Source organism: Salvelinus namaycush, chromosome 2 (genome assembly GCF_016432855.1).
Source record: "Salvelinus namaycush isolate Seneca chromosome 2, SaNama_1.0, whole genome shotgun sequence".
In the NCBI taxonomy this organism is placed as follows: domain Eukaryota; kingdom Metazoa; phylum Chordata; class Actinopteri; order Salmoniformes; family Salmonidae; genus Salvelinus; species Salvelinus namaycush.
In genome coordinates this window covers 27,641,813-27,662,593 of record NC_052308.1, presented here as the reverse complement: position 1 = coordinate 27,662,593, position 20,781 = coordinate 27,641,813, and the positions used below count along the sequence as shown (strand labels likewise).

Genomic DNA, 20,781 nt, shown 5'->3' with positions numbered 1-20,781 from the left:
ATATAATGGGATATTGTAGCATGAAAATTCAGTGATAACTGCATCACGATAACTGTTTTATCACAATTCGAAATCAGACTTTATACTACTTTATAGGTCAGTAAAGGTTATTTTGTTGTGTAGGTGATGTGTTGTATTGTGCAGTAGTGGTGCGTGGGTAAATTCACTGGGGAAGCCAAGCCAGGAAAAAAGCCACATTGCAACCTGTTGTGATAACTGCATTGTTTGGGCAATTAACCCATTTGTTCATACGCCTCTGTCATATACAGTACAATAAGGCAGAGACAACAAACAGACAACAGTCACACAGTGGCGGAATAAATTCAACCACACATACGTTTGTTTCATCACGAAACCGGAGAGCAACATCCGTCCGGTTCACAATAGAAAGTATTCCGTCTAACAAACAGTGGTCAAGCAAGTTAATGTTTCTGACAGTTTACTAAACAATTACTGATTTAGAACCACGGAGAGTTACAGCAAGTCAGCACAAAGACAACTGGAGCACTTCCTCTGCTATTCCAGAATCATCCCCACTGGGCAAAAACGGTTTGAATGAACAATGTTTCCACATCATTTAAACAACAAACATCTATGTGATGACGTTGAATCAACGTGGGAAACTGATTTGATTTGCAGAAAGTCATCAACGTTAGGGCTTCTTTTTATCACCCAACTTTTAAATCCAATTACATTTGTGCCCAGTGGGTTTCAACTTAAACGTAACCAAATCAACTAGGCTATATATACGTATCCTAATACAGTGAAAACAAACTTTTTATTTTATTTATACCCCCTTTTCATAGTATCCAATTGTTAGTAGTTACTATCTTGTCTCATCACTACAACTCCTGTACGGGCTCGGGAGAGACAAAGGTCGAAAGCCATGCGTCCTCCGAAACACAACCCAACCAAGCCGCACTGCTTCTTAACACAGCGCGCATCCAACCCGGAAGCCAGCCGCACCAATGTGTCAGAGGAAACACCATGCACCTGGCAACCTGGTTAGCGCACACTGCACCCGGCCCGCCACAGGAGTCACTAGTGCACGATGAGACAAGGATATCCCTACTGGCCAAACCCTCCCTAACCCAGACGACACTAGGCCAATTGTGCGTCACCCCATGGACCTCCCGGTCACGGCCATCTGCGACAGAGCCTGGGCTCGAACCCAGAGTCTCTGGTGGCACAGCTAGCACTGCGATGCAGTGCCCTAGACGACTGCACCACCCGGGAGGCTGTGAAAATAAACGTAAACACACCAAAGACAATTTAGTCCAATCAACATGACAAAATATCACGTGGCTGTGGTACTGATTTTCTGTATGTGTGGGGGAAAAAGTTTTTAAAAACATGTTGTTGACTCACCCTACTTGTAGACTGGATGGACTCCAAAGCAATTGTCCCTGTCTTTTATGTTGCCAGAACAGTCTATGACTGTCAAACAATAGTACACACTTTTAGTTTAGACTAGGCTAGCTGGACTAGGCTAGCTAGACTAGAAACACTAAAACACTTGCCAGGCGCCTAACTTCCTCGATTGGGCATTAATGAACCAGCTAAGTTAGCTGCGCCAGGACCACCCACAGTTGAGCTCAGCTCAACACTGATTGGATAATTATTTTATATATTTTTTATGAATGAAGGTCAAATGCTTGCTGGAATCAATTAATCAAATGCTACGGTGGCAACATGTCATACTATTTTTGTCCAGACAGCATCATATACTTGGGCTACACATACTGAGACAGTGGGGCGCTGTTTCCCTTGCTCGGATGAATTCTCTGGTGAGAATTGAAGGAAAATGATGAATACACAGAGAGACGAAAGAGAAGTTGTTATATAATAAAAATTGTTTTAATGATCACATTTTTGGGGAAGCCTGGCTTCCCTTGGCATCCATGAATACACACCTGGTATTGTGTTGTGTGTAGTTGTGTAACTGTGTGTTGTTGTGTTGCAGCACTGGACGGTGTTTACGGAGGTGACAGAGGTCTTCATCCTGGTCCCGGCGCTGCTGGGGTTAAAGGGCAACCTGGAGATGACATTGGCCTCCAGACTGTCAACAGCAGTGAGTGTGTTTTGTTGTGGTCTCTACATTTGGCAACCATTGTGTTGCTATAGTGTTTGGATTAATCAGGAGCAGCAGAGTGTAACACTAGAAACCAGAACATTATCACAATGTTCTTGTCAGATGAATCAGACCCACTGCTTTTAACAATACAGTTAAATGACACAAATAGAATGACACAAATATTAATTTTCACAAAGTTTGCTGCTTCAGTGTCTTTAGATATTTTTGTCAGATGTTACTATGGAATACTGAAGTATAATTACAAGCATTTCATAAGTGTCAAAGGCTTTTATTGACAATTACATGAAGTTGATGCAAAGAGTCAATATTTGCAGTGTTGACCCTTCTTTTTCAAGACCTCTGCAATCCGGCCTGGCATGCTGTCAATTAACTTCTGGGCCACATCCTGACTGATGGCAGACCATTCTTGCATAATCAATGCTTGGAGTTTGTCAGAATGTGTGGGGTTTTGTTTGTCCACCCGCCTCTTGAGGATTGACCACAAGTTCTCAATGGGATTAAGGTCTGGGGAGTTTCCTGGCCATGGACCCAAAATATCGATGTTTTGTTCCCCGAGCCACTTAGTTATCACTTTTGCCTTATGGCAAGGTGCTCCATTATGCTGGAAAAGGCATTGTTCATCACCAAACTGTTCCTGGATGGTTGGGAGAAGTTGCTCTCGGAGGATGTGTTGGTACCATTCTTTATTCATGGCTGTGTTCTTAGGCAAAATTCTGAGTGAGCCCACTCCCTTGGCTGAGAAGCAACCCCACACATGAATAGTCTCAGGATGCTTTACTGTTGGCATGACACAGGACTGATGGTAGCGCTCACCTTGTCTTCTCCGGACAAGCTTTTTTCTGGATGCCCCAAACAATCGGAAAGGTGATTCATCAGAGAAACTGACTTTACCTCAGTCCTCAGCAGTCCAATCCCTGTACCTTTTGCAGAATATCAGTCTGTCCCTGATGTTTTTCCTGGAGAGAAGTGGCTTCTTTGCTGCCCTTCTTGACACCAGGCCATCCTCCAAAAGTCTTCGCCTCACTGTGCGTGCAGATGCACTCACACCTGCCTGCTGCCATTCCTGAGCAAGCTCTATACTGGTGGTTCCCCGATCCCGCAGCTGAATCAACTTTAGGAGACGGTCTTGGCGCTTGCTGGACTTTCTTGGTCGCCCTGAAGCCTTCTTCATAACAATTGAACCGCTCTCCTTGAAGTTCTTGATGATCCGATAAATTGTTGATTTAGGTGCAATCTTACTGGCAGCAATATCCTTGCCTGTGAAGCCCTTTTTGTGCAAAGCAATGATGACGGCACATGTTTCCTTGCAGGTAACATGGTTGACAGAGGAAGAACAATGATTCCAAGCACCACCCTCCTTTTGAAGCTTCCAGTCTGTTATTTGAACTCAATCTGCATGACAGAGTGATCTCCAGCCTTGTCCTCATCAACACTCACACCTGTGTTAACGAAAGAATCACTGACATGATGTCAGTTGGTCCTTTTGTGGCAGGGCTGAAATGCAGTGGAATTTGGGGGGGGGGGGGGGGATTCAGTTCATTTGCATGGCAAAGAGGGACTTCATTTCATTTCAATTCATCTGATCACTCTCCATAACATTCTGGAGTATATGCAAATTGCCATCATACAAACTGAGGCAGCAGACTTAGTGGAAATAAATATTTGTGTCATTCTCAAAACTTTTGGCCACGACTGTAGAGTGTTTGACTAACAGGGGCCTGCAGGTGGGCTACCGGTAAACAAGCACTAATCACGTGTCTTAACGAGACAGGGGTTCACGCTCACCTCAGTGTCTGAAAGAGCTTTGTCTTTGTTGTCATGGAAACGTAATGAATTGTTCCATTCTGTTTGATGTATCTAGAACCCCATGGAAAACAAAATAATGCTCAGTGGTGACTAGATTCCCAAAGGGTTTTTACTCATTCAGGGAAACATTTGTTATTTTTATCACTCACTTGGAATCTCTCAATTGATTGGTCAACAGTCAAAAGTCAGAGGTCATGATTGCTAAATCCTACATTCCAACATTCCACTCCCCTGGTCTACTGATCCAACACCGCTATCTGATCCAGCGTCAACCTGCCCTAGGTGTATGGGAGTGTGTTTGAGTTTGGTGTACTTTTCCACTAATCAGTTTGGACACCTGTTGACCTGTCTCCTCTCCAGACGTAACAACGTCTGAAGGATTGTGTGGGAAAATATTTTCAGAAAGGCTGAATATCTCACACATACACCTTATCAACAACAACACTTACCAACCAAGTGTTGTTTGCATTTTCTCATTAGACTTCAGTCAGTGGAGTTTTGTACTGTATGTGTCTGGTTTTGTAAGACATTTGACTGGCTAACTAACCCTAACAGATCCCAGCTTTCCTGTTATTTCTCTGGTTTAAACTGATTTCTCTGACTTTGCTCAAAGTTTAACCAAAGCCCTGGGTCTGTTGTACCTGACACCAGGCAAGTGTTTCAATCTCTATTAGGCTCTTAGCTCATGAGCTAACACTCAGCTAACAACACCATTAGAACACCACAACACTATTGTCCATTGTAGGCAGCAGGCAGAGGGGTCATTGGGACACTGGTGTTGTTAACAGGAGGCGCTAGCTAGCCTAGCCTCCTACCCCTGGAGCTATGTGGTGCTAAATGCGAATTAGCCCACTGCTGCTCTTAAGTACACCAATCCACACATTCCTTCCATTGGCTTGTGGGAAAACAGGCTGACAAACACAGCAGAATGTGATAAGCTTTTCAAGTTCTTTCCTGTCCTGATTATTAAAGACATGCACCGGAACTTTGGCGACTAGTGAGTCATTTTAAACCGCCCGCTTTGGACTGGATGTGTCAATGTGTAGTTCATACATGCATAATCTATGAGCAGAATTCCTGTTTTATGTCAATTAGCCACAAAATCCCTAGTTTGAAAGCGACTGTTTACTGGAAGCTGTACAGCGCCATTTTCCCTACATTTCCCCCACGTAGGCCAGCCCCCTAGCAATTGAAGTTCCAGCCAATGAGGTTCAGCCCATCTGCATTTGAGTGACAGCTAGCAAGATGCACAAACAGTTGAGTGAGAGAGAGAGAGCAATGATGTGATGCACATATCTGCACATATACAGTATGACATAGTACGCAATTTTGGGGGACCACTTTTAGCTTGTGAACGCTACTTTCAGAACTACTGGCTAGAAAGTACACAAAAGTACCAGAGAATCTCTTGTGTTTCAGGTGAATTGAGTATAGAGCTCATTATAGGGTTGCTTAAGAAATCATGTCCCCCCCATACGTTTATTGATATTACTGTGGTGGGTATACGTATCCCGTTCCAGGATGGGAAGCTTCTCCATAAATCCTATTTATCTTGGGTTGTGACCTGACCTCAAGCCAACATTCCACTCCCCTGCTCTACTGATCCAACACCGCTATCTGATCCAGCGTCAACCTGCCCTAGGTGTATGGGAGTGTGTTTGAGTTTGGTGTACTTTTCCACTAATCAGTTTGGACACCTGTTGACCTGTCTCCTCTCCAGACGTAACAACGTCTGAAGGATTGTGTGGGAAAATATTTTCAGAAAGGCTGAATATCTCACACATACACCTTATCAACAACAACACTTACCAACCAAGTGTTGTTTGCATTTTCTCATTAGACTTCAGTCAGTGGAGTTTTGTACTGTATGTGTCTGGTTTTGTAAGACATTTGACTGGCTAACTAACCCTAACAGATCCCAGCTTTCCTGTTATTTCTCTGGTTTAAACTGATTTCTCTGACTTTGCTCAAAGTTTAACCAAAGCCCTGGGTCTGTTGTACCTGACACCAGGCAAGTGTTTCAATCTCTATTAGGCTCTTAGCTCATGAGCTAACACTCAGCTAACAACACCATTAGAACACCACAACACTATTGTCCATTGTAGGCAGCAGGCAGAGGGGTCATTGGGACACTGGTGTTGTTAACAGGAGGCGCTAGCTAGCCTAGCCTCCTACCCCTGGAGCTATGTGGTGCTAAATGCGAATTAGCCCACTGCTGCTCTTAAGTACACCAATCCACACATTCCTTCCATTGGCTTGTGGGAAAACAGGCTGACAAACACAGCAGAATGTGATAAGCTTTTCAAGTTCTTTCCTGTCCTGATTATTAAAGACATGCACCGGAACTTTGGCAACTAGTGAGTCATTTTTAACCCTCCTGCTTTGGACTGGATGTGTCAATGTGTAGTTCATACATGCATAATCTATGAGCAGAATTCCTGTTTTATGTCAATTAGCCACAAAATCCCTAGTTTGAAAGCGACTGTTTACTGGAAGCTGTACAGCGCCATTTTCCCTACATTTCCCCCACGTAGGCCAGCCCCCTAGCAATTGAAGTTCCAGCCAATGAGGTTCAGCCCATCTGCATTTGAGTGACAGCTAGCAAGATGCACAAACAGTTGAGTGAAAGAGAGAGAGCAATGATGTGATGCACATATCTGCACATATACAGTATGACGTAGTACGCAATTCATTATAGGGTTGCTTAAGAAATCATGGCCCCCCCCCATATGTTTATTGATATTACTGTGGTGGGCATACGTACCCCGTTCCAGGATGAGAAGCTTCTCCATTGCGTTTCCTGGCTGTTTCTTTGCTGAGGCTGTTTCTTTGCTGAGGCTTGATGACAAGAGAGCTTAGTGTGTATTGTGTGGCAGGTGACCTGAGTATGTAATGTGTATGGTATGATATACTCCCCGTTCGCCCAGAGTTATTATTTTTCTTTGAGGATCTTGGCTGGCCACGGTGGGCCACGTTTCTTTCCATGGCATTACTAATTATCAGCAGATTAAGCCCACTGTAAGTTTCCTAATGCACTTATCAAAGAAAAAAGAACTGCCAGGGGCTAAGGCAGAATGCCATACACATGACCACGCTTCTCCCTGAATTGCTTGTTATTTTGGTCTGCTGTAACTTGTAATCTCTGTTTAAAGAATAGGAGAGGAAATTAGGCTAGTATAATTCTCTCTTTCTTTCTTTCTTTCTTTCTGTCTCTCTTTCTGCCCCTCTATCTCGCTCCCTCTCTCTTTTTCCTTCTTACAAACATTTGTTTTTGTAACTCTCTATGATCCTTGTTTGTGACCCTAATTGACTATAAGTATTGGAATAATCATATTTAGTGAATGACTGCAGGCAGGCATAATCGCATTAGCTACCACATAGTGTTGAGAGCCAGCTTACTGCATCATGTCATCTGTTTGTCTTTTTTTACATAGCTGGGTAATCAATGCAAGGATTAGTGGAAGAGAGGAAGGAAGGAGACATGGGTTTCAAAAACAGCTGCTGACTCAGTCTTCCTCTTAACTCTCTGCCACACACACACACTCGGATACTCACAGGCACACACACATACTGCCATGCTGATACTGAGGCAGAGTTTCTGTAACTGAATCAGGGTCACATGAGTGGCAGTAGTGTTTAGTACTAGTCCCATATGTGTGTTCACATTGGGAACAGAAGCTCAAGCTGAGACCTAGATGCCAATGTGGTCTGGCTCTCAGCCAATTTCTCCATTCAAACCTTCTCCCCCTCTCTCTCTCTCTCTCTCTCTTTCATCTCTCGCTCCCCCTCGCTCTCTCTCTCTTTTTCATCTCTCGCTCCCCTCTCTCTCTCTCTCTCTCTCTCTCTCTCTCTCTCTTTCTCTTTCTATCTCTATACTCACTTTCACTCTCACTCTCGCTCTCTGCTCTCTCATTCAAACATGTTCTTTTCTCTCCTTCCAAAGCATTCTCTCTGTTTTTGGCAGTCATGTGGCTAGTCACTAGAGCTTGATGTAGTGTTGGGAGTGGGGGGGAAGATACTCAGCATTTCACCCTGTTTGAATACTTAGAAAAAGCATCCTTCCTTCTGCCTTTCAGAGAAGTAGCCTAATCACAGATCTAATATGATATTCATTAATTTGCATAGCTCATCCAGTTGTATGTATAGTTGTGTAACAAGTCTGTAAAGAGCATCTACAGTAACGATCACTTTTTCATCATGTCATCTTTTTTCCTACATAGCTGGGTAATCAATGGAAGGATCAGTGAACGAGAGGAAGTAGAGGGAGATGGGTTTCAAACACAGCCACTGACTCAGTCTTCCACGATCAGCTCTCTGCTACACACACACCTGTCCTGCTACACACACACCTGTCCTGCTACACAAACACCTGTCCTGCTACAACTCTAAGGGCCCTTTCCCCGACACATTAAGCCTAGTCTTGGACGGAGAAGTATTTTCATTTGAGATCCTCCATTGATAATGCTTCTTAGTCCAATCTTAGGAGCTAGGGTTAAGGTTAGGTTTTTGGGTTAGGGTTAGGGTTAAGGTTAGGGTTAGGGTAAGAGTATGGGTTAGGTTTAGGGTTAGGGGTTAGGTAAAATAGGATTTTGAATGGGACTGAATTGTGTGTCCCCACAAGGTTAGCTGTACAAGTGTGTGTGTGTGTGTGTGTGTGTGTGTGTGTGTGTGTGTGTGTGTGTGTGTGTGTGTGTGTGTGTGTGTGTGTGTGTGTGTGTGTGTGTGTGTGTGTGTGTGTGTGTGTGTGTGTGTGTAGAGAGAGAGATGAGATAATTGGAGTCGGCCACAGGGTGAAGGGGTCAGAACTCCAGAGCTCCTTTGTCCAGAGAACTGACCCCTGATTGTTCTGACAGAAGCCAGGGCCAATGGCACAGCGCGCACACACACACACACACACACACACACACACACACACTTGTACAGCTAACCTTGTGGGGACACACACGTGTTCATGTACACGTTCACACTCAGTCGAACACATTCTACGTTTTTGAAACATCATGATTCTGGTTACCTTTCCTGGATTCAATCCGTGGCCAGTCAGATGGTAGTGTGGTCGTGGACTCATGGTCTCCTGTGTTATAGTTGTGTTATGGTTGTGTTGTGGTTGTGTTATGGTTGTGTTGTGGTCGAGGACTCATGGTCTACTGTGTTATAGTTGTGTTATGGTTGTGTTGTGGTTGTGTTATGGTTGTGTTGTGGTCGTGATCGTGGACTCATGGTCTCCTGTGTTATAGTTGTGTTATAGTTGTGTTGTGGTCGTGGACTCATGGTCTCCTGTGTTATAGTTGTGTTATGGTTGTGTTGTGGTCGTGGACTCATGGTCTCCTGTGTTATAGTTGTGTTATGGTTGTGTTGTGGTCGTGGTCGTGGACTCATGGTGTCATGGTCTCCTGTGTTATAGTTGTGTTATGGTTGTGTTGTGGTCGTGGACTCATGGTCTCATGGTATCCTGTGTTATAGTTGTGTTGTGGTTGTGTTGTGGTCGTGGTCGTGGACTCATGGTGTCATGGTCTCCTGTGTTATAGCTGTGTTATGGTTGTGTTGTGGTCGTGGACTCATGGTCTCATGGTATCCTGTGTTATAGTTGTGTTGTGGTTGTGGTCTCATGGTCTCCTGTGTTATAGTTGTGTTATGGTTGTGTTGTGGTTGTGTTATGGTTGTGTTGTGGTCGTGGACTCATGGTCTCATGGTATCCTGTGTTATAGTTGTGTTGTGGTTGTGGTCTCTTATGATCTCCTGTGTTATAGTTGTGTTATGGTTGTGTTGTGGTCGTGATCGTGGACTCATGGTCTCCTGTGTTATAGTTGTGTTATGGTTGTGGTCTCTTATGATCTCCTGTGTTATAGTTGTGTTGTGGTTGTGGTCTCATGGTCTCCTGTGTTATAGTTGTGTTATGGTTGTGTTGTGGTTGTGTTATGGTTGTGTTGTGGTTGTGGTCTCTTATGATCTCCTGTGTTATAGTTGTGTTATGGTTGTGTTGTGGTTGTGTTATGGTTGTGGTTGTGGTCTCTTATGATCTCCTGTGTTATAGTTGTGTTATGGTTGTGTTGTGGTCGTGATCGTGGACTCATGGTCTCCTGTGTTATAGTTGTGTTGTGGTTGTGGGCTCATGGTCTCCTGTGTTATAGTTGTGTTATGGTTGTGTTGTGGTCGTGGTCGTGGACTCATGGTCTCATGGTCTGCTGTGTTATGGTTGTGTTGTGGTCATGGTCTCTTATGGTCTCCTGTGTTATAGTTGTGTTGTGGTTGTGTTATAGTTGTGTTGTGGTCGTGTTATGGTTGTGTTGTGGTTGTGTTATAGTTGTGTTCTGGTCGTGGTCTCTTATGGTCTTCTGTGTGTGTGTCTCTCTGTGCAGGCTAATGTTGGTCAGATGGACTCAGCCAAGGACATGTGGAAGATGATCGTTGGAAACCTCGCCCTCATCCAGGTACGAAACACTCTGGAACATCCCACAACACCTGGATGGAACACTGGGGAACACAGAACAACATTCAACATATTCCCAAACAAAACAGGTCACAGATATAAAACAAAATATGCCATATCATTGTGTTACCATACATGGACAGTGTCAGATGTAAAAGTGCTGAATCTGTGGTTCATGGAACCCCTCAACCCCAGACTTTGGATCCCCGACAGTCACATAACCTGCTAGATGGATCACTGCGTGCTGGGTCAGCTCACCAGGAGGTTACAGGAAACTGACACACACACACACACACACACACACACACACACACACACACACACACACACACACACACACACACACACACACACACACACACACACACACACACACACATACACACACACACAAGTGCAGTACAGTTTACAGTAACCCTTCCCTCCCTTCCTCTGCCTCCTAGGTCCAGGCCACAGTAGTAGGGTTCCTGGCATCCATCGCAGCAGTGATCTTTGGCTGGATCCCAGAGGGGAACTTTAGACTGGGACATGCTATCTTGCTGTGTGCCTCCAGTGTGGCTACCGCATTCATCGCCTCTCTGATACTAGGTACCACTAGGAGGATAGGAGACAATAATCAATAATACTGATTCACTTTTTTCATACTCTAATTATTCATATGCACATGGTAACCCTAGATACGATTTGACAGCGGAAAATTGATAATATCAACTCAGCAAAAAAAGAAACGTCCTCTCACTGTCAACTGCATTTATTATCAGCAAACTTAACATGTGTAAATATTTGTATGAACATAACAAGATTCAACAACTGAGACAAACTGAACAAGTTCCACAGACATGTGACTAACAAAAATTGAATAATGTGTCCCTGAACAAAGGGTGGGTTAAAATCAAAAGTAACAGTCAGTATCTGGTGTGGCCACCAGCTGCATTAAGTACTGCACTGCATCTCCTCCTCATGGACTGCACCAGATTTGCCAGTTCTTGCTGTGAGATGTTACCCCACTATTCCACCAAGGCACCTGCAAGTTCCCGGACATTTCTAGGGGGAATGGCCCTAGCCCTCACCCTCCGATCCAACAGGTCCCAGACGTGCTCAATGGGATTGAGATCCGGGCTCTTCGCTGGCCATGGCAGAACACTGACATTCCTGTCTTGCAGGAAATAACGCAAAGAACGAGCAGAATAGCTGGTGGCATTGTCATGCTGGAGGGCCATGTCAGAATGAGCCTGCAGTAAGGGTACCACATGAGGGAGGAGGATGTCTTCCCTGTAACGTACAGCGTTGCGATTGCCTGCAATGACAACAAGCTCAGTCCGATGATGCTGTGACACACCGCCCCAGACCATGACGGACCCTCCACCTCCAAATCGATCCCTCTCCAGAGTACAGGCCTCGGTATAACGCTCAATCCGACCATCACCCCTGGTGAGACAGAACCGCAACTCGTCAGTGAAGATCACTTTTTGCCAGTCCTGTCTGGTCCAGCAACGGTGGGTTTGTACCCATAGGCGACGTTGTTGCCGGTAATGTCTGGTGAGGACCTGCCTTACAACAGGCCTACAAGCCCCCAGTCCAGCCTCTCTCAGCCTATTGCGGACAGTGTGAGCACTGATTTAGGGATTGTGCATTCCTGTAGTAACTCGGGCAGTTGTTGTTGCCATCCTGTACCTGTCCCGCAGGTGTGATGTTCGGATGTACCGATCCTGTGCAGGTGTTGTTACACGTGGTCTGCCACTGCAAAGACAATCAGCTGTCCGTCCTGTCTCCCTGTAGCGCTGTCTTAGGCGTCTCACAGTACGGACATTGCAATTTATTGCCCTGGCCACATCTGCAGTCCTCATGCCTCCTTGCAGCATGCTAAGGCACATTCACGCAGATGAGCAGGGACCCTGGGCATCTTTATTTTGGTGAGTCAGTAGAAAGGCTTCTTTAGTGTCCTAAGTTTTCATAACTGTGACCTTAATTGCCTACCGTCTGTAAGCTGTTAGTGTCTTAACGACTGTTCCACAGGTGCATGTTCATTAATTGTTTATGGTTCATTGAACAAGCATGGGAAACAGAGTTTAAACCCTTTACAATGAAGATCTGTGAAGTTATTTGGATTTTTACGAATTATCTTTGAAAGACAGCGTCCTGAAAAAGAGATCTTTCTTTTTTTGCTGAGTTTATGTTACAAATTCCATAAAACTGATTATGATTTAGTGGGTTTAACATTAAGCCCCTCTTTCTGTCTGCAGTGATCATAATGATTGGTGGGTTTAACATTAAGCCCCTCTTTCTGTCTGCAGTGATCATAATGATTGGTGGGTTTAACATTAACCCCCTCTTTCTGTCTGCAGGGATCATTATGATTGGTGGGTTTAACATTAAGCCCCTCTTTCTGTCTGCAGGGATCATTATGATCGGTGTGATCATTGCAGCCAGGAAGGTTGGCATCAACCCTGACAACGTGGCCACGCCCATCGCTGCCAGTCTGGGAGACCTGATCACACTCTCTCTGCTGGCTGGCATCAGCACAGGATTGTACAAGGAGCTAGGTACGACACACACACACACACACACACACACACACACACACACACACACACACACACACACACACGCACACACGAAAGATACAGAAACACACACACACACACTTGTGATACAGATACAAACACAGACACACAAACACACACTTGTGATCTCAGAATTAAATAGAACATGTATATATAGTGCATAGTATCTCTATGCTTGAGATACAGATACACACACACTCAAACACACTCATCACAAACACCCACTTTGCGTTACACCAGGGGTGGGCAACTCCAGTCCTCAAGGGCCTGATTGGTGTCACCGGTTTGCCCCAGCCCCAGCTAACACACCTGACTCCAATAATCACCTAATCATGATCTTCAGTTAAGAATTCAGTTTGATTAATCAGCTGTGTTTGTTAGGGATGGAGAAAAAGTGTGCCACCAATCAGGCCCTGGAGGAGTTCCCCACCCCTGCGTTACACCTATCTGTCTCACCCCAGGGTGTGAGTGTGGCAGTAAAAGTCCCATTAGAAACACTTTAACTCACCCCATAACTGCTAGACTCTTAAAGTAAGGATCTTATTTTAACATAGGCCTACTTGAGGTTTGACTCCACCACTGACCTCACAGTGGTAGGGGATGTATGTATGTCTGACTGTGTGACCCCATAGCTATGCCGTCTAGTGTTAGCCCATCACCACACTGCGGCATGTGATTCAGAATAACGTGTTTTTTATTGCCCCCCACGACCACACATAAATACATGGAAACACTCTTGATTTCCCATTCACACCCAGTCTGAGTTTCTATATTGAGCTGATGAAGTGTGTGTTATATAGCATAGCGATGATGTTAACCCCTGTGTGTGTGTTCTCTTATAGAGTTTAATGACTATGCCAACCCGTTGGTGTGTGCTGTGTTTGTGGCAATGACCCCTCTGTGGGTGCTGATCGCTCGGAGGATCCCGTCCACCAGGGAGGTGCTCTACTCAGGCTGGGAACCTGTCATCATCGCCATGGCAATCAGCAGGTACAAGACCTATGTTGAGCCACTCTCTCACCTGTGTCTCTTATGTGTCTCGCCCCTTCTCTCCTCTCTCTGTGCCTAACTTTCCTCTCATCTGTGTCACTGTTCTCTAACCTGTCTCACCCACCTCTCATCTGTTTATCTGTTCTCTAACCTGTCTCACCCACCTCTCATCTGTTTCTCTGTTCTCTAACTTGTCTCACCTACCTCTCATCTGTGTCTGTTCTCTAACCTGTCTCACCTACCTCTCATCTCTTCTGTCTCACCTGTGTCTGTCCTGTGTCTCACCTCCCCTCCTCTGTGCTCTCCTTAGTGTTGGGGGTCTGATCCTAGATAAGACTGTGTCCAACCCCAACTTTGCTGGTATGGCTGTCTTCACTCCTGTTATCAATGGTGAGACTCCTGGCATTGAAATACCCAGCACATAACCACTCATACACAACCACTGATACGAGACCCCTCATAGACTATGCCTGTCTGTCTCATACGTGTACTGTGATGTGCTCTGCCAGGTGTGGGAGGTAACCTGGTTGCAGTGCAGGCCAGTAGAATCTCCACCTATCTGCACATGAACGGTATCCCAATGGGAGAACCTGACCCCAACCCCAGGAAATGCCCCACTCCCTGCACCTCCTTCTTCGGCTCCAGTGAGTATTGACTGGTTTTATGTTAAGGGTAAATGTTTACTGATGCAAGATTGTAATCAAAATGGTGGTTTGTTGAGTGTTATTATGTAAACACGTGTTTCTTGCCCCTCTCTCTCAGATGTGAACTCTCGTTCAGCGCGGGTGCTCTTCCTCCTGGTTGCTCCAGGTCACCTGGTCTTCCTCTACACTATCAACTCCATGCAGGGAGGACACACCACTCTAACATCCACATTCATTGCCTTTTATATGGCAGCTGCTCTACTGCAGGTACACGCACACACACGCACCACTCATGCACACACACACACACACACACACACACACACACACACACACACACACACACACACACACACACACACACACACACACACACACACACACACACACACACACACACACACACACACACCACCCCTCACCACTCTCCCTCTCTGTCTCTAGGTGTTGATCCTGTTGTACCTGGCTGACTGGATGGTCCACTGGATGTGGAGTAGGGGGATGAACCCTGATAACTTCTCTATTCCTTACCTGACGGCCCTGGGAGATCTGCTGGGGACCGGCTTCCTGGCCCTCTGCTTCCATGTCCTCTGGCTCATTGGAGACAGAGACACCGACGTGGGAGACTGAACACACACACACCTGGACAGCATACATACACGGCATCAACGCCAGAACACCGGAAACAACCTGAACAACGGAACTGTACAGTATCTCCCTCTAGACATCTGAACCACAGAACAGCTGAATGACTTTCAGACCCAGACCTAACCCCTGACCCTTTGACCCCCTCCCCTCACTGGGTCTCAGACTACTCCACTCTTTCTTTATTTGACTAAATAAGAGTTCTACTACTATTGTTTTTTATTATTATTACTACAATGATTATGATTATTATTGGTAATAGTGAATTTGATATGAATCTATATCTGTTTTATCATTGGGCAGATTAATCCTCATTATTTTCAATGGGGACATTCTCCCTTGGGCCAGTCACGTTGGCCGCATTTGTAAAGATGAGATATATTTTTAGGGCTTGAAATGAAGACAGACAGCAAAAAAACTCACACAAGCCTAGAATGCTTTATCACCAAGTGCTATATATATATAAAGAGATGAATTAATGATGAGATATGGGGCCGATTCCGACCCGAGTTAAGCGCTAGTAAATGGAAGTTAATTTCCTTTTTTATGCACTTTTCTCTGTATGCGTATTCTGACCTTGAATTTAAGCATGAGAATAGCATGATATTCACCCGCTATTCATTCAGGGTGGAGATCTAAGAAATGAAGGTGTGGTGGAGGTGTCTACACCGTATTCTGACCTTGACTTAATTCCCTCATTATTTCACCACCTTTACGCGCGAGGAAACCAGCAGTAAGGTTGAGCGAACCCGCCGGTTCCAAGTGGAAAAAGCGTCTACTTTCTTTTTTCCAATAGAAATAACAGCTTTCTCCATGCACTATAATTTATACATTGATACGAGTTGTTGATAAGAGCTAGATAAATGAGTAATCCATTTGGAGAAGGGGAATGTAAATACACACAGCAATTGTTTTAGAGGATTTTTCCTTATGATCCGTGGAGACGAATATGAAACCAGTCGTATGGAAGAAAACTGAAAATCATATCAACATGACATGTATTGTGGCCCCTTTTCCACTGTGAAGTAGGCTATAAATAGATGTGCAGTTATTCCACAGTTTTATTGTGTGTCTGTAATGGTCTGGGTGTAGTTGTTGCAGAGGAGTCAGGCGCAGGACAGCAGTAACTTTACTCAAATATTCCAATAACATGTCGTAATACTGAGCCCACAATAACGGACCGAACATACATAAAACAATCACGCACAAAAACCATGGGGAAAACAGAGGGTTAAATAATGAACATGTAATTGGGGAATTGAAACCAGGTGTGTAAAACAAAGACAAAACAAATGGAAAATTAAAAGTGGATCGGCGATGGCTAGAAGGCCACCGTTGACCGCCGAACGCCGCCCGAACAAGGAGAGGGACCGACTTCGGCGGAAGTCGTGACAGTGCCCTCATAATTTGCGTAGATGAAATTTGGAGACCCAAGCTATAGGCTTCTGTAGGGCTGAACCTGCCCAGTTGATATAAGCGCTTTAAAATGTTTTAATTATATGCCCCGGCTTTTCTCCATTTTATTTTACAATTGTATCATGTTAAATATTAGCCACTATCGGGAGCCACAGTCAGTAATACTCACATACATTTATAACTGTCACTTTAGTGTTAGTTCTTCAATTTGTACCTTACCCTTTGCATCATTCCATTCCGTTTACCTTTCTTTCCTCCGTCACATCCGTGAAGTTGTTCCTGAGGGTCGCTAGCATTACTGGATCATATTAGGTTAAGGCTGTCCAATAATTAGGGACATGTAGCCTATTTGAATCATTATGGAACTCGGACCAGTTCCAATATTTGTTATTAAATGTTTTATTTATTTTTCTGTTACCCCTTTTTCTCCCCAATTTTGTGGTATCCAATTGATATTTACAGTCTTGTACCATTGCTGCAACTCCCGTACAGACAGGGAGAGGCGAAGGTCGAGAGCCGTGCGTCCTCCGAAACACAAGCCAACCCTTGACACAATGCCCGCTTAACCCGGGAATCCAGCCGCACCAATGTGTCGTAGGAAACACCGTACACCTGGCGACTGTGTCAGCGTGCATTGCGCCCTGCCTGCCACAGGAGTCGCTAGAGCTCGATGGGACAAGAACATCCCTGCCGGCCAAACCCTCCCCTAGCCCAGACGATGCTGGGCCAATTGTGCGCTGGCCCATGGGTCTCCCGGTCACGGCCGGCTACGACAGAGCCTGGACTCGACCCAGGATCTCCAGTGGCACAGCTAGAATTGCGATGCACTGCCTTAGACCACTACGCCACTCGGGAGGCCACCTTCCAATATTTAATGGATTGTACTTGATTCAGGATAAATCAAACTACTGTATTTTTGATTCATCAATATGTTTAGTGTGTAAAGGCTCTCCAAACCATTTTTTTTCTTATGATTCATACATACTTTCCTAACCCTAAAATGTGCCCAAATAATCTACATGATCACAGTATTTCTAAATCTACCAGTTGGTGCTGAAAAGGAGACGAATATGCATATACACTTCCGGTCAAATGTTTTAGAAGACCTACTCGTTCAGGGGTTTTTCTTTATTTTTTAATATTTTCTACGTTGTAGAATAGTAGTGAAGACATCACAACTAGGAAATAGCACATATGGAATCATATAGTAACCAAAAAAGTGTTAAACAAAACATATTTGAGATTTGAGATTCTTCAGATAGCCACCTGAGACTGAATTTAAAGAAATGTTTAAAGTTCTTACATTTTCCGTGTTGACTGACATTCATGTCTTAAAGTAATTATGGACTGTTGTTTGTCTTTGCTTATTTGAGTCGTTCTTGCCATAATAAGGACTTGGTCTTTTACCAAATAGGGCTATCTTCTGTATACCAACCCTACCTTGTCACAACACAATTGATTGGCTCAAACGCATTAAGAAGGAAATAAATTCCACAAATGAACTTTGAAAAAGGCACATCTCTTAATTGAAATGCATTCCAGGTGACTACCTCATGAAGCTGGTTGAGAGAATGCCAAGAGTGTGCAAAGATGTGCCTTGACAGCTTTGCACACTCTTGGCATTCTCTCAACAGGCTTCATGAGGTAGTCACCTGGAATGCATTTCAATTAACAGGTGTGCCTTTTTCAAAGTTCATTTGTGGAATTTATTTCCTTCTTAATGCGTTTGAGCCAATCAATTGTGTTGTGACAAGGTAGGGTTGGTATACAGAAGATAGCCCTATTTGGTTACTACATAATTCCATATGTGTTATTTCGTAGTTTTAATGTCTTCACTATTATTCTACAATGTAGAAAATTGTCAAAATAAAGAAAAACCCTTGGATGAGTAAGTATTCTAAAACTTTTGACAGGTAGTGTATTTAGATGGCTTTCTTTCATTGATCCCTTTATTCTGAACCGATGTATTCTAATTAGTCGGTTGACAAAATTCAAATTTCAAATACACCGTATTTAAGGGATGTCTTAAGACAAATGTACAACAGCACAAGAAAATCTGTTGGCCAGCTAGCGGTAGGGTTTTAGCAGTTTAATTAAATGTATTCAGCACGCTCAAGGGAACCACGTCTGTAAAGCCCGTTTCGCACCTGCATAAGGTAAGTCTGAATACCAACTATTGAGAAGTGCGTAGGAAAGGCGCGCGTATCAAAGGCATTCATTTCCTAAGTCGGAATCGGTCCCTATGTGAATAATGTTTGATGAAGGGGAGTGAACAGGGCCTTAAATGACCATCCCAATTTGCCTTGCCTTTAGAGTAGTGATTCAGTGGGGTCTGCTGCACAGGGACCCGGACCAGAATGTAGAGACCTGAATCCACTTAGGTAACAACCTTCCAACCCAGTCAGTAGACGTCTGAACACTAACCTGAACAGAAACAGGAAGTGTTAACATCTCTGGGTAGAAGTTGCCCTTTAAGCACAGATCTTGGATCAGCTTACCCTTCCCAAATCCTAATCTGAACCATTGGGGAGAGATGAAAACATACCTGACCATGTATCAGCAGTGAGAGGCAACTTCAAACTATTCTGTGGACAGAGGTCACTAACGTGGTGCCAGGAACCTCTATACACAATCATGTTTCACACTCAGTTGGAGGGTTGTTTCTTGAATTAAAGTCAGCCCAGTTCTTGCCAACCCTGTCCTTAGTGGTCCCTGAGGCGGCAGCGCTCCACAACTAACTGTCAACACTTCCTTGTTCTCCCCTAAACCCCCGTAAAGGGCTATGATAGTGAAATGTCTTCAATTCAATTGTTGTTTCTTTGTTTACTTTTTTTCCACACAAACACTTAGCCCAAAATTCTGTCTCTATGTTTGTCCGGCCTGCCGAAGTTTCTGGCAGGATGACGGTTATGCACAAACATAGCTGCAGGAAGTAGGGGTGCTGAGGGTGCTGCAGCACCCCCTGATAAATCTGAGAAAACTAAAATAATATTTAAAAAAAAATGTAATGTGTATTCGTTGCCTCCTCCCCCCGTCAACAAGCACCCACACCCCAAAACATCTTCCTGCGGCCATGCGCACATAGGGTTCACCGAGGTTAGAGTGGCCTTACTGGGAGGCCAGAGAGAGACCAGAAAGAGGGCAGAGAGGGTAGGGACAGCTCTTATTGAGAAAGAGGCCATTCTAAGTGAAATCTGCTCTCCAAATTGTATGACATTTTTTCCAGCGCAAGGAATTAGGAGAATCTGTAAAAAGGTGGCTTTACTTGTTTGGTGTGTTCTGATTGGAAGGCTTAACTGGGCTTCAATGGTTAGTGAGGAAAGACAGGATGTCAACTGATGTGAGATGAACGTTATCAAAAATTGCAGTTTGTTGAAGGATGATTTGTCAAACCAATATTCCCACCATTATGGATATCATGTAACAACATCTCATGTCTCTCTCGCTCGCTCTCTGTTAGGGATATCGTGTAACAAAATGTCATGTCTCTCTCGATCTCTCTGTTAGGGATATCGTGTAACAAAATGTCATGTCTCTCTCGATCTCTCTGTTAGGGATATCGTGTAACAAAATGTCATGTCTCTCTCGATCTCTCTCTTTATCATGGTAAAAACACAACGTCACACACAATGTGCAGCTGACCTACAATATCTGCCAGATAGACGCCATGCTTCAAAATGGTCTCTTATCCAACCCTCACCAACCTACTGTCAGTATAGACACGAATTCTCTAAGCAGCAGAGCCCAGCTTGATGGTGAAATGCATGTGTTATCATCTGATGTTTCCTTATCAGGTGCTTGTTAGATTTCTATGTTTTTAAGGGGCCAGCAGAATGCATGTGCAGGGCACATAATATGAATATGCAAAACTTGTGTGTTATGTATTAAGTTTCCTTCTCTTTAAAATTATAATTTTTTCCTGCTTAGGTTTGTGACCCATTTTACAAAGTTGAGTCTGTTAGATTTTTCTTTAACTTGATTATTTTTCCTAATCCTTCTGTCATCTTGTGTGTTGGTCATAGAGAATGATTATGCCATGTCTATAATTGAGGCAGCCCAAGTGGATTATAGTGTCACTGTGTGGAAAGTACTGTAGTATACACATAGACACCAGATGGAGAGATTGTCATGTGTGAATATGAGACAGTGCTGATCGCCTCTCTGTTCACCATTCCCTTCATCTAGATTCTA

At 44.3% G+C, this 20,781-nt stretch overlaps 1 protein-coding gene across 1 annotated transcript in view; it reads left to right on the top strand.

Moving 5' to 3' along the window:
* Nucleotides 1-16,327, top strand: part of LOC120060829 (solute carrier family 41 member 1-like) — a 29,824-nt gene extending 13,497 nt beyond the window's left edge. Inside the window, exons 2-10 of the mRNA XM_039010252.1 lie at nt 1,964-2,071; nt 10,261-10,332; nt 10,775-10,919; nt 12,728-12,874; nt 13,738-13,885; nt 14,196-14,275; nt 14,395-14,529; nt 14,648-14,796; nt 14,974-16,327. Of these exons, the coding sequence (XP_038866180.1) occupies nt 1,964-2,071; nt 10,261-10,332; nt 10,775-10,919; nt 12,728-12,874; nt 13,738-13,885; nt 14,196-14,275; nt 14,395-14,529; nt 14,648-14,796; nt 14,974-15,159 (1,170 nt within the window). The 3' untranslated portion in view covers nt 15,160-16,327. The remainder of the gene's footprint in view (nt 1-1,963; nt 2,072-10,260; nt 10,333-10,774; nt 10,920-12,727; nt 12,875-13,737; nt 13,886-14,195; nt 14,276-14,394; nt 14,530-14,647; nt 14,797-14,973) is intronic.
* Nucleotides 16,328-20,781: the final 4,454 nt, after the last annotated feature.